Here is a 12,103-nt window from a genome sequence, read left to right as displayed (position 1 = left end):
AAATGTAAATTAGATTCTTAGTAAATAAAATTACATAATTATTGTTACAACATCCTCCGTGAGTAAGCATTAATTGCGTTTTGATTAACTGGTACTCTGCCTTAATTTGTCGCAGGTCAACATCGCATAAATTAGACATAATTTTTAACAAAATTACTTATTAATCATCAATTATCATGGATTTCTTGGAACAAACCCTACCTTCTGCCACTTAGCTAGCTATTCTGCTTCAGCTTATCGCAAACAAACATCGCAAGCTATAAATAGCTCTTATCCCTGACAAATAAGATCTCACGGAAATTAAAATATCATTTTCAGGCTAGATTTCCATCGTTCAACTGGTTCTGTGACCAACCTGTCGCGACGTTGTATAGGCATCGTGTAGACCATAATTCCTCGATTAATATATATACATATATTGCACAATTATTGCTTTTAAGCGCGTATCAAATTGTCAAATTAGTGCGACGATACGTGAGGGAGCGAAAGAACTGGTCAAAGGAAGGAGACGAGATTCCGCAAGACTGCGCCTCGACTTTTCGAGAGAGTCTAGCCATTCGCATGCGAATTCACTCGAGCGTACATAATTGCGAAGCGTAACGAGGTTCGATCAATTCGCAATCTTCGGACAAGAAACCCGACAAATGCACGGTGCAATTTAATTTCGTTTTTTTTTAGGAAGAGGGGAGCGGGAGGTTAAATGCCAACCAAATCTGTCTTGTTGTCGATTTCTCGGTTCACTTATTCCTTCTGGGAGCTCTGAACGGCGAGTAACAGATCGCGTGGCCGTGTACATATCTATCGCGTAATTGACCGCAATTTATCCGTGAGAGACGGAATTGGAGAAATTTAAACGTAACGTGTTGCCGGCGGTGGAATTTAACGTGTCCCGCGATTGCCAGGCGGCGCATCGCGTCAACAATTCGCAAACAGCTCGCACGTCCCCTCTACACTTTCTGCACCGCGACATTCGTGCGGTTTTATATTTTCCTCGCTTGAAATGAGATAAATATGCAAATTTGACATTATGGAGAAAAGAAGAAAAAAATACTGCGAAGAGGTTCTAAAAAACTCAGTTGCGAAGAATAAACCTATAAGATTTATATATCCCTTGAGAGAACTTTACGTTTCTCATCTCTTTCTCTCCTAATGCCAATCCTCTACATCTATCTCATAGCGAGTGCAGAAGGTGTAACATCGTGCTGATGCAGGAAACAACTTCAGGATTCATGCTCCGTTCGCAACTGTACACCTTCAATAAAACCTGAAAAACAGCAAGTGGTCGGATCAGATTATCTTGCCTCTTCGTCTGTATTTTTTAATCAAGTTTTCAAATCGCATCGTTGCTTGGGCGGAGACGTATATTGACTCACGCACGTTTTTCACATCAAGCAAGTTCAGCTGTTGAGTCAGTCAAGTCAGTGTTGTGTTGAGTGTCTTCCAGAAAGGATGACTTCGTTCGGTCGTGGTCGTGGATGGTCCAGTCTGAACCAGGACCAGGGTCTACGTAGACCGGGGGGAGGGGGCGGCAGCAAGATCCTGAAGGACATAATAGATAAGTTGGTCTCCTACGACGAGCGCGAGTGCGTCCCACCGCAGCTGGTCCAGGAAATTGTGGACCTGCTGACCGTCGCGGTCAACGAGGACAGTTTGAGGTATCACGCAAACCTTTTTATATTGTTTACATAGACATGTTGAACATGGTTTACATTGTATATACATAATATAAATTATTTATATTTTATACATAAACATTCAGCTCTGATAACAAGTCTCCCTATCAAAGTTTAGTATTACAGTCAGTCTTAGTGGCATCTTCTAATCAAAGTTGTGAATTTCAGATATGTGTGTGACTCTCTTTGGAAGCAGGCTGTGTACCACTCATTGACCATAAAGATAGCCATGATATTCAGTGATAATAAAATTGCTCTGTTGGAAGACAGTAGCAAAAACAGTATACGAAGTCGCTTCTTACGTTTTTTGCAGGATAATTATATGTGTGAGTGTTTGACAGCGTTACTTTTTAATCTTTGTACTACAACTACAGTGTACTCATGTTGTATCCTTTTTAGCTAAGGAAAAAGATAGACTAGAGGATAGGAAGACATTTGCCAATAAGGTCTTACTTCACGCAGAGGTTTATTATCATATGAGACTGAGCGATGGGAATAGATTAAAGATATTGGCTGAACCGTTAATTCAATATTTGGAGGATCTACTGCAAGATAATCCCAAAGATAATATTTATTTCATTATGATACAGGTAAGATTTTGGATGTATACAAAATAACATATAAAGAGATAAAATAATGAAGCTTATATATAAAAGTTTGATGTTATGATTATCAAGAGATCTCTTGTTTAGATTCTTAGATCTGGTAAAGACCTCTATGCAGCATGTCCAGGAGGATTAGAAAACTTAATCATGACAATTAGGCAACTATTGGTAAAAGAAAACTTACAGAGTCCTGAAAACTATGCGGCATTATTGCTAGTGATAGAATTAGTCAATAATGACTACGAAATTAAGGACACACGAGTGAAACATTTTTATTTCTCGAATATTAAGTCTCTTTCTTTTGAACATCCATTTTCTCATGAAGAATTAAAAGTGATCGCAACGACTGAAAATGGTAATAACTTGTTAAAAGTTAAACATTATGTATATAAATATTATATGAATATTATATTTGCGCTATTATTAGATAATTGAGCTATACACTATTTTTTGATATTCTAGATAATCAATTACGAGAAGTTGAAAACAATCAACGAATTATAAGGGACGAAACGAAAAATGATATATCCGAACATGGCAGTTATTCAAAAAATTCCAGTGTTCCAAGAGCAATACGGGGTTCGGGTGCATTAGATAAACCAAAGAAAGGAAATATTAATGCAAAGTCAAATTTATTGAGAACAACACCACCGAGGGAAAAAAATAAAGGTTGGGGTCATGATGATAGGTTTCATGAGCATTATGAATAAGTAATGAAGCTCTTGTACAAGGTAAATATTCATTTTAATAGTTAAAATACCTAAATTAATTTTACATTTATTAAATACGAGAACTTGTGTGCAACTATATAAAATTCTTTTTATATTGCAGTTGTCCATTGGTGTATTTCTCTGAAACTACAGTTAGAAAATTTTACATTTACAGTTAGAAAGATAATGTATATATGCGCTGTATAAACTGTCGTGGTTCCAATCAAAGCAAAAAAACATTGGATTTCTTTTTTAACAGAAAGCTAAAAGAACAGTTATATTTTGTTCCACATTGAGACGTTAAAAAATCATGGAATGTGATACGTCCTCTGATATTGTTTTTTTAACTTGTACTCAGGTAAAATTCTTAAACACGGTACGTTTTATACAAGACCATCCCTGTGAAGATACTTGTAAAAGAAAATTCTCAAACTTTATAAATAAGTAGTTTATTTACGAACATATATTCAAATATTTAACAAGCTTCTCTTTTATGTGTCTAAAATAGGCTTTATTGTAAAATAAGAAGTAAATCATTTTTTGTATTTTTTATTTTATTATAGTAACATGAAATTTTTTAGGAGCGTGGACATATTGTATTATTTTGTAATTATTTTGTAATTATTTTTTTACAATTCAAATATATAAACATCTTAGAATAGATATATAATTCGCTCCTGCATGTTCATTAAAATAATATTTGAAATTATTGTACAATTTACTAAAAAAATCTATAATTCTGTATAATGTTATGTATTACACATACAAATAAAATAAATTACAATTCTATTATTTTTCTTACTTGAATTTTTCCCCTAAATTTGATTGAATTTTATGGTTATATACTTTTCAGATAATGTTTCAGTTTGCAACTATGTTATACTTTCTATATATAAAAAATATATATAATTGGACACTTTTTAAGGGAAAGCGAAAGAAAAAACAAAAAGTTACAAAACACAATTAGGGAAAATGTGTGTTAAATTTAACATCTTTTAACAAGAATCGGTTTTAATGAACATAAAATGTCTTCTACTGTGCAATTATAAAAACCAAATCTTATCCCAATGTTTAGATTGACTTTAATTTTAGTTTAATTTACTCTGTATTTTTTTAATTTTATTCTAATTCTAAGATTTAAAGAAAATAAATGGTAAGTTAAATCGGGATTAAAATTAATCTATACTGATATCGAAACATTATTATTGGTTCTTTATCTCTGCAATTTTTATTTTTTTCCCTTCTCCCCACAGTCCAATCATACCATCACATCTATCGAACGTATGGGAATGATTTCCCTAATTTATCTTATACTTATGAAATAAATAGACTTTGTAAAGTTATACGTGTTTACTAATATCAAGCTTACAAAAGAATAAATAATTTCTTTTTTTAATAAACAACATTCCTTTTTTTTAGTATCTAAGAAACATAAATTGCTTGAAATTAGTTTGATAACAAATAAATAAAGAAACTAGAAAATAACTAAAAATGGGGAATAAATCGCAAGGGCTGCCACAGTACTCCCTCCCCAGCGACGTTCTACGTTGCGAAACGAACTTTCTTCTTGGGACCACAGTATGTTCTTAAAGGTCGAGAAGGCAAAACTGAAGGAATGGATGAAGTGGCAGGAAAAGAAACAGCAAGATGATCCAGAGGAATTTCCTTGGGTAAAAAGGCTGGTTTGAGACGTTCCGTGGAGACGTTAACAATTTTACCTGCAATATCAATAGTAAAAAGGTATTCATTAACACGTTTAACAACACGAAAAGGGCCAGAATAAGGTGGTTGAAGTGATTTCTTTAAACAATCTTCTCTGAGCCAAACATGAGAACAATCAGACAAAGCAGGATGATGAAAAGGAGTAGTTTTACAATGATGAGCAGTAGGTCTGGATTTAATCAATCTCATATGTTCTCTATGTTTTTCAATAAAAATTTCAGGATCCGCAGGCAAATCTTCATCAATGAAAAATTCTCCAGGTAAACGAAGAGTAGATCCATAAAGCATTTCAGCAGGAGAAGCTTGTAAATCTTCTTTAAAACAAGTCCGAAGTCCAAGTAAAACGGAGGGTAAAACTTCAATCCAATTATTCTTAGCATGACACATGATAGCACTCTTCAAGGTACGATGCCATCTTTCCAGAATTCCATTAGAAGCAGGATGATAAGCAGAAGTTCTGACACGCTCACAGCCAATAAGATTAGTAAGAGCTTTAAATAAAGCAGCTTCAAATTGAGGACCTTGGTCCGTAGTGACTGTAAATGGAGCACCGTATCTTGCAACCCAGTGTGAATAAAAGGCCGTAGAAACAATATCAGCAGTGACTTCAGATAAAGGAACAGCTTCAGGCCATCTGGAGAACCGATCAATCATAGTAAGACAATACCGAAAACCTTGACAGACAGGAAGAGGTCCAATTAAATCAAGATGTATATGTTGAAAACGTTGATCTGGAACAGAAATCTTGACAGGTAAATTTTTGTTATGTCTTGAAATCTTGGAACGCTGACAAGAAAGACAAGATCTTGACCATTCTTTAATGTCTTTTTTAATTGAAGGCCAAACAAATTTTTGTTGAATTTGTTTTAAAGTCGCTCTACCACTAGGATGAGCCAAACCGTGAACAATATCAAAAATTCTTCTTCGTAAACGTAAAGGAACATAAGGACGAATATTCTCAGTGGAACAATCACAAAATATAGGTGAAATTGAACCAGTAAGAATTAATTTTTGTAGCTTAAGAGAAGAATTGTTAAAAAGAGATTTAAGTTCTTCATCTTCCTTTTGACAGTTAGCAAGATCTTCAAGAGAAACAATGACAGGCAAAGAAATAGCATTAATTCTTGAAAATAAATCAGCAACAATATTATCTCTTCCAGAAATATGTCTGATGTCAGTGGAAAATTGTGCAATAAAATCCAGTTGACGAATTTGCCGAGGAGAAGCTTTATCCATCTTCTGATGAAAGGCAAATATTAAAGGTTTATGATCTGTTTGAATAATAAATTCACGTCCTTCAAGAAGATATCTGAAATGTTTAATAGCAGAATAAATACTAAGAAGCTCTCTATCATAAGTGCTATAATTACATTGAGTATCATTTAATTTTTTAGAGAAAAAGGCAATCGGTTTGGAAATCCCATCAATAATTTGTTCCAAGGCCGCTCCAATAGCAAAATCAGAAGCATCACAAGAAAGAATAAGAGGAACTGCAGGAACAGGATGAGTCAAAGTAGTAATCTTGGTAAGTTCTTCTTTACAAAAACGAAAAGCTTCCTCCGCTTCAGGTGTCCAAATAATTAGTCTTCTATCACGCTTCTTACTGTCCTTTAAATAATCTGTCAAAATAGCTTGATGTTTAGCAGCATCTTTTAAACACCGGCGATAGAAATTAATGACTCCTAAAAATCTTCGTAAGTCTAGAAATGTTTTAGGCTTTTTAAAATCAATAATAGCTTTAATTTTCTCTGTTGTAGGCTTGATTCCTTGATTAGAAATTAAAAAGCCAAGAAAGGAAATTTCAGACTGGCCAAAAAGACTTTTTGATAAATTAATAGTCATACCAAACTGTTTAAGACGAGAGAAAAGAATTTCAAGATGTTCAAAGTGTTCTTCAACATTATTAGAGGCTATTAAAATGTCATCTAAATAGCAAAAACAGAAGTCTAAGCCAGCAAGAATAATATTCATAAGACGTTGAAAAGTCTGAGCAGCATTACATAGTCCGAAAGGCATGACAAGAAATTCAAAAAGACCGAAAGGAGTGGTTACAGCCGTCTTAGGTATATCTTCAGCAGCAACAGGAACTTGATAATAAGCCTTGACCAAGTCAATTTTAGAAAATATATTCTTACCATGTAATCCCATTGTTAAATCTTGAATATGTGGGAGAGGGTAACGGTCAGGAACAGTAATAGCATTAAGAGCACGATAATCTCCACAAAGTCTCCAGGAATTATCATTTTTAGGGACCATGTGCAGTGGAGAAGACCAACAGCTACTAGAAGGCCTACAAATACCTTGCTCAATCATAAGGTTAAATTCTTCACGAGCAAATTTAAGCTTCTCAGGAGAAAGTCTTCGTGGAGTAACAGAAATAGGAGGTCCTCTTGTAACAATATGATGTTCAACTTGATGTAACTTGTTGGAAGTCAAAGGTGCAAAATGCGTTAATTCAGGAAATCTTGCAAGGATTTTATGGTAAGGTGAGTCAGGAGAAGTAGTGCAAATCGACAAGTGATTAACATTAGACAGTTTCCCTTTAAATGACAATCCAGTAACACTGTCTAAAAGTTTTTTATTCTTGATGTCGATTAAAATCCCGTAATGACTCAAAAAGTCAGCTCCTAAAATAGGACGTTGAATATCCGCGACACAAAATTTCCATTTAAAATTTCTGCGCAGTCCAAGATTTAAAACTAAGGTTTTAACTCCATAGGTATTAATCCTGGATCCATTAGCAGCAAACAGTTTAAAAGATGAAGAAGATTGAGAAAACTGAGCTAATCTTTTAGGAATCAATGAAATGTCAGCTCCGGTATCGACAAGAAAATTGAGTAATGAAGTTTTATCAGTAACAATGAGGCGACTACAAGGTAAACCGTCACAATCTGCCTCATGACTCAACGGCAAAATCAGTTTTCCGGATTTGCAGTAAAAGCTTTAGACATAGCACAAGGTATTGTACATTTTTGAGCTTTATCACCAAATTTCTTATGATAAAAACAAGTAGGCACTTTATCAGATTTATCAGATTTATCAGATTTATCAGATTTATCATTCTTGAAATACTTATTCCGAGAATTTGATCTAAATCTCTTGTTATAATTAAATCTAGATCTCGATCTGCTTCTATAGCGTTTAACTTCTAAAGCGGAAATTCTACGCTCCAAATCAGCTAAACTAGAGGAACCAGATTCAGGTGTAGAAGTTACAGCGGCAATTTGTAAGCCCGAATCTCTCTCCAAAATTTTATCAGCTAATTCAGCAAGCTTGATTAAAGGAGCTTCATCAACAACAGCTAAAGTAGCTTGAACTCTAAGAGGTAATCTTTGAAGCCAGATCGAATGGAGAATATTCTCAGAAATAGCATTTCCAGCTAATTGTTTAAGTTCTCGAAGCAATTCCGTCGGCTTTTTATCATTTAATTCAATTCCAGCTAATAATTGACGTAACCTTTTCTCCTCAGAATCAGAAAATCGATTTATAAGTACATTTTTTAAATAAAGATATTTATCTCGCTCTGGAGGATTTTCAACGATCTCAGCAACAGCTACTAAAGCTTGTTCATCAAGGTGACGTATAACCGAATTATATTTAACATCATCAGAACGAATTCTATATATTAAAAATTCACTTTCCAATTGAGCAAACCAAAGTTTCGGTTGTTTATGCCAAAAAGATGGCAATTTCAAAAGACGGAATTCATTCGAGTGAATTTCTTGGGTGTCACCTCGTATAGCTGATGAATGTTGATCAGAAAAGAGAGTCCGGTTAACATCATGTTGATCCTTCGTTTCCAGAAGCAGATGTTCTTGAGGTTGTTCAGTCGATGTCCCAGGAGAAGACACAGGAGAACGTTCAACAGGCATCTCGAAGAAAGATTTCAAATTTCGTGCACGACAATCGTCAGGAGAGCCAAAACGTAAACTCGATTCTTTGACAGGCTTGTCTTTTCTATCACGTCGGGGTCACCAGTTATGGGAATGATTTCCCTAATTTATCTTATACTTATGAAATAAATAGACTTTGTAAAGTTATACGTGTTTACTAATATCAAGCTTACAAAAGAATAAATAATTTCTTTTTTTAATAAACAACATTCCTTTTTTTTAGTATCTAAGAAACATAAATTGCTTGAAATTAGTTTGATAACAAATAAATAAAGAAACTAGAAAATAACTAAAAATGGGGAATAAATCGCAAGGGCTGCCACAAACGTATGGGAATGATTTCCCTAATTTATCTTATACTTATGAAATAAATAGACTTTGTAAAGTTATACGTGTTTACTAATATCAAGCTTACAAAAGAATAAATAATTTCTTTTTTTAATAAACAACATTCCTTTTTTTTAGTATCTAAGAAACATAAATTGCTTGAAATTAGTTTGATAACAAATAAATAAAGAAACTAGAAAATAACTAAAAATGGGGAATAAATCGCAAGGGCTGCCACAGTACTCCCTCCCCAGCGACGTTCTACGTTGCGAAACGAACTTTCTTCTTGGGACCACAGTATGTTCTTAAAGGTCGAGAAGGCAAAACTGAAGGAATGGATGAAGTGGCAGGAAAAGAAACAGCAAGATGATCCAGAGGAATTTCCTTGGGTAAAAAGGCTGGTTTGAGACGTTCCGTGGAGACGTTAACAATTTTACCTGCAATATCAATAGTAAAAAGGTATTCATTAACACGTTTAACAACACGAAAAGGGCCAGAATAAGGTGGTTGAAGTGATTTCTTTAAACAATCTTCTCTGAGCCAAACATGAGAACAATCAGACAAAGCAGGATGATGAAAAGGAGTAGTTTTACAATGATGAGCAGTAGGTCTGGATTTAATCAATCTCATATGTTCTCTATGTTTTTCAATAAAAATTTCAGGATCCGCAGGCAAATCTTCATCAATGAAAAATTCTCCAGGTAAACGAAGAGTAGATCCATAAAGCATTTCAGCAGGAGAAGCTTGTAAATCTTCTTTAAAACAAGTCCGAAGTCCAAGTAAAACGGAGGGTAAAACTTCAATCCAATTATTCTTAGCATGACACATGATAGCACTCTTCAAGGTACGATGCCATCTTTCCAGAATTCCATTAGAAGCAGGATGATAAGCAGAAGTTCTGACACGCTCACAGCCAATAAGATTAGTAAGAGCTTTAAATAAAGCAGCTTCAAATTGAGGACCTTGGTCCGTAGTGACTGTAAATGGAGCACCGTATCTTGCAACCCAGTGTGAATAAAAGGCCGTAGAAACAATATCAGCAGTGACTTCAGATAAAGGAACAGCTTCAGGCCATCTGGAGAACCGATCAATCATAGTAAGACAATACCGAAAACCTTGACAGACAGGAAGAGGTCCAATTAAATCAAGATGTATATGTTGAAAACGTTGATCTGGAACAGAAATCTTGACAGGTAAATTTTTGTTATGTCTTGAAATCTTGGAACGCTGACAAGAAAGACAAGATCTTGACCATTCTTTAATGTCTTTTTTAATTGAAGGCCAAACAAATTTTTGTTGAATTTGTTTTAAAGTCGCTCTACCACTAGGATGAGCCAAACCGTGAACAATATCAAAAATTCTTCTTCGTAAACGTAAAGGAACATAAGGACGAATATTCTCAGTGGAACAATCACAAAATATAGGTGAAATTGAACCAGTAAGAATTAATTTTTGTAGCTTAAGAGAAGAATTGTTAAAAAGAGATTTAAGTTCTTCATCTTCCTTTTGACAGTTAGCAAGATCTTCAAGAGAAACAATGACAGGCAAAGAAATAGCATTAATTCTTGAAAATAAATCAGCAACAATATTATCTCTTCCAGAAATATGTCTGATGTCAGTGGAAAATTGTGCAATAAAATCCAGTTGACGAATTTGCCGAGGAGAAGCTTTATCCATCTTCTGATGAAAGGCAAATATTAAAGGTTTATGATCTGTTTGAATAATAAATTCACGTCCTTCAAGAAGATATCTGAAATGTTTAATAGCAGAATAAATACTAAGAAGCTCTCTATCATAAGTGCTATAATTACATTGAGTATCATTTAATTTTTTAGAGAAAAAGGCAATCGGTTTGGAAATCCCATCAATAATTTGTTCCAAGGCCGCTCCAATAGCAAAATCAGAAGCATCACAAGAAAGAATAAGAGGAACTGCAGGAACAGGATGAGTCAAAGTAGTAATCTTGGTAAGTTCTTCTTTACAAAAACGAAAAGCTTCCTCCGCTTCAGGTGTCCAAATAATTAGTCTTCTATCACGCTTCTTACTGTCCTTTAAATAATCTGTCAAAATAGCTTGATGTTTAGCAGCATCTTTTAAACACCGGCGATAGAAATTAATGACTCCTAAAAATCTTCGTAAGTCTAGAAATGTTTTAGGCTTTTTAAAATCAATAATAGCTTTAATTTTCTCTGTTGTAGGCTTGATTCCTTGATTAGAAATTAAAAAGCCAAGAAAGGAAATTTCAGACTGGCCAAAAAGACTTTTTGATAAATTAATAGTCATACCAAACTGTTTAAGACGAGAGAAAAGAATTTCAAGATGTTCAAAGTGTTCTTCAACATTATTAGAGGCTATTAAAATGTCATCTAAATAGCAAAAACAGAAGTCTAAGCCAGCAAGAATAATATTCATAAGACGTTGAAAAGTCTGAGCAGCATTACATAGTCCGAAAGGCATGACAAGAAATTCAAAAAGACCGAAAGGAGTGGTTACAGCCGTCTTAGGTATATCTTCAGCAGCAACAGGAACTTGATAATAAGCCTTGACCAAGTCAATTTTAGAAAATATATTCTTACCATGTAATCCCATTGTTAAATCTTGAATATGTGGGAGAGGGTAACGGTCAGGAACAGTAATAGCATTAAGAGCACGATAATCTCCACAAAGTCTCCAGGAATTATCATTTTTAGGGACCATGTGCAGTGGAGAAGACCAACAGCTACTAGAAGGCCTACAAATACCTTGCTCAATCATAAGGTTAAATTCTTCACGAGCAAATTTAAGCTTCTCAGGAGAAAGTCTTCGTGGAGTAACAGAAATAGGAGGTCCTCTTGTAACAATATGATGTTCAACTTGATGTAACTTGTTGGAAGTCAAAGGTGCAAAATGCGTTAATTCAGGAAATCTTGCAAGGATTTTATGGTAAGGTGAGTCAGGAGAAGTAGTGCAAATCGACAAGTGATTAACATTAGACAGTTTCCCTTTAAATGACAATCCAGTAACACTGTCTAAAAGTTTTTTATTCTTGATGTCGATTAAAATCCCGTAATGACTCAAAAAGTCAGCTCCTAAAATAGGACGTTGAATATCCGCGACACAAAATTTCCATTTAAAATTTCTGCGCAGTCCAAGATTTAAAACTAAGGTTTTAACTCCATAGGTATTAATCCTGG

The 12,103-nt window shown here is 34.4% G+C and overlaps 2 protein-coding genes across 2 annotated transcripts; one reads left to right on the top strand and one right to left on the bottom strand.

Annotated features, from left to right (window-relative positions):
• Positions 1-1,044: 1,044 nt before the first annotated feature.
• LOC105836270 lies at positions 1,045-3,407 on the top strand. Its single transcript, XM_028195020.2, has 6 exons — positions 1,045-1,655; positions 1,842-1,999; positions 2,073-2,263; positions 2,366-2,633; positions 2,741-3,009; positions 3,110-3,407. The coding sequence occupies exons 1-5, from the start codon at positions 1,450-1,452 to the stop codon at positions 2,986-2,988; spliced, it is 1,071 nt and encodes a 356-aa protein (XP_028050821.1). The 5' UTR covers positions 1,045-1,449; the 3' UTR covers positions 2,989-3,009; positions 3,110-3,407.
• Positions 3,408-8,742: 5,335 nt separating this feature from the next.
• Positions 8,743-9,721, bottom strand: LOC118646329. The gene is made up of 2 exons (XM_036288997.1): positions 9,135-9,721; positions 8,743-8,892 (listed from the first exon to the last, which is right to left on the bottom strand). Exon 1 carries the CDS (start codon positions 9,657-9,659, stop codon positions 9,192-9,194), a length of 468 nt encoding a protein of 155 aa, XP_036144890.1. The 5' UTR covers positions 9,660-9,721; the 3' UTR covers positions 8,743-8,892; positions 9,135-9,191.
• Positions 9,722-12,103: the final 2,382 nt, after the last annotated feature.

Source organism: Monomorium pharaonis, chromosome 6 (assembly GCF_013373865.1).
Source record: "Monomorium pharaonis isolate MP-MQ-018 chromosome 6, ASM1337386v2, whole genome shotgun sequence".
Taxonomy (NCBI): Eukaryota; Metazoa; Arthropoda; class Insecta; order Hymenoptera; family Formicidae; genus Monomorium; species Monomorium pharaonis.
This window is presented reverse-complemented; position numbering and strand designations above follow the sequence as displayed.

What these genes read in the sequence shown, in the direction of transcription:
- LOC105836270 (XM_028195020.2), top strand. Translation starts at nt 1,450, where the DNA reads ATGACTTCGTTCGGTCGTGGTCGTGGATGGTCCAGTCTGAACCAGGAC. An exon ending in GTCAACGAGGACAGTTTGAG is followed by an intron (nt 1,656 to 1,841) that starts GTATCACGCAAA and finishes TGTGAATTTCAG; the next exon opens with ATATGTGTGTGACTCTCTTT. An exon ending in TTTGCAGGATAATTATATGT is followed by an intron (nt 2,000 to 2,072) that starts GTGAGTGTTTGA and finishes TATCCTTTTTAG; the next exon opens with CTAAGGAAAAAGATAGACTA.
- LOC118646329 (XM_036288997.1), bottom strand. Translation starts at nt 9,659, where the DNA reads ATGCTTTATGGATCTACTCTTCGTTTACCTGGAGAATTTTTCATTGAT.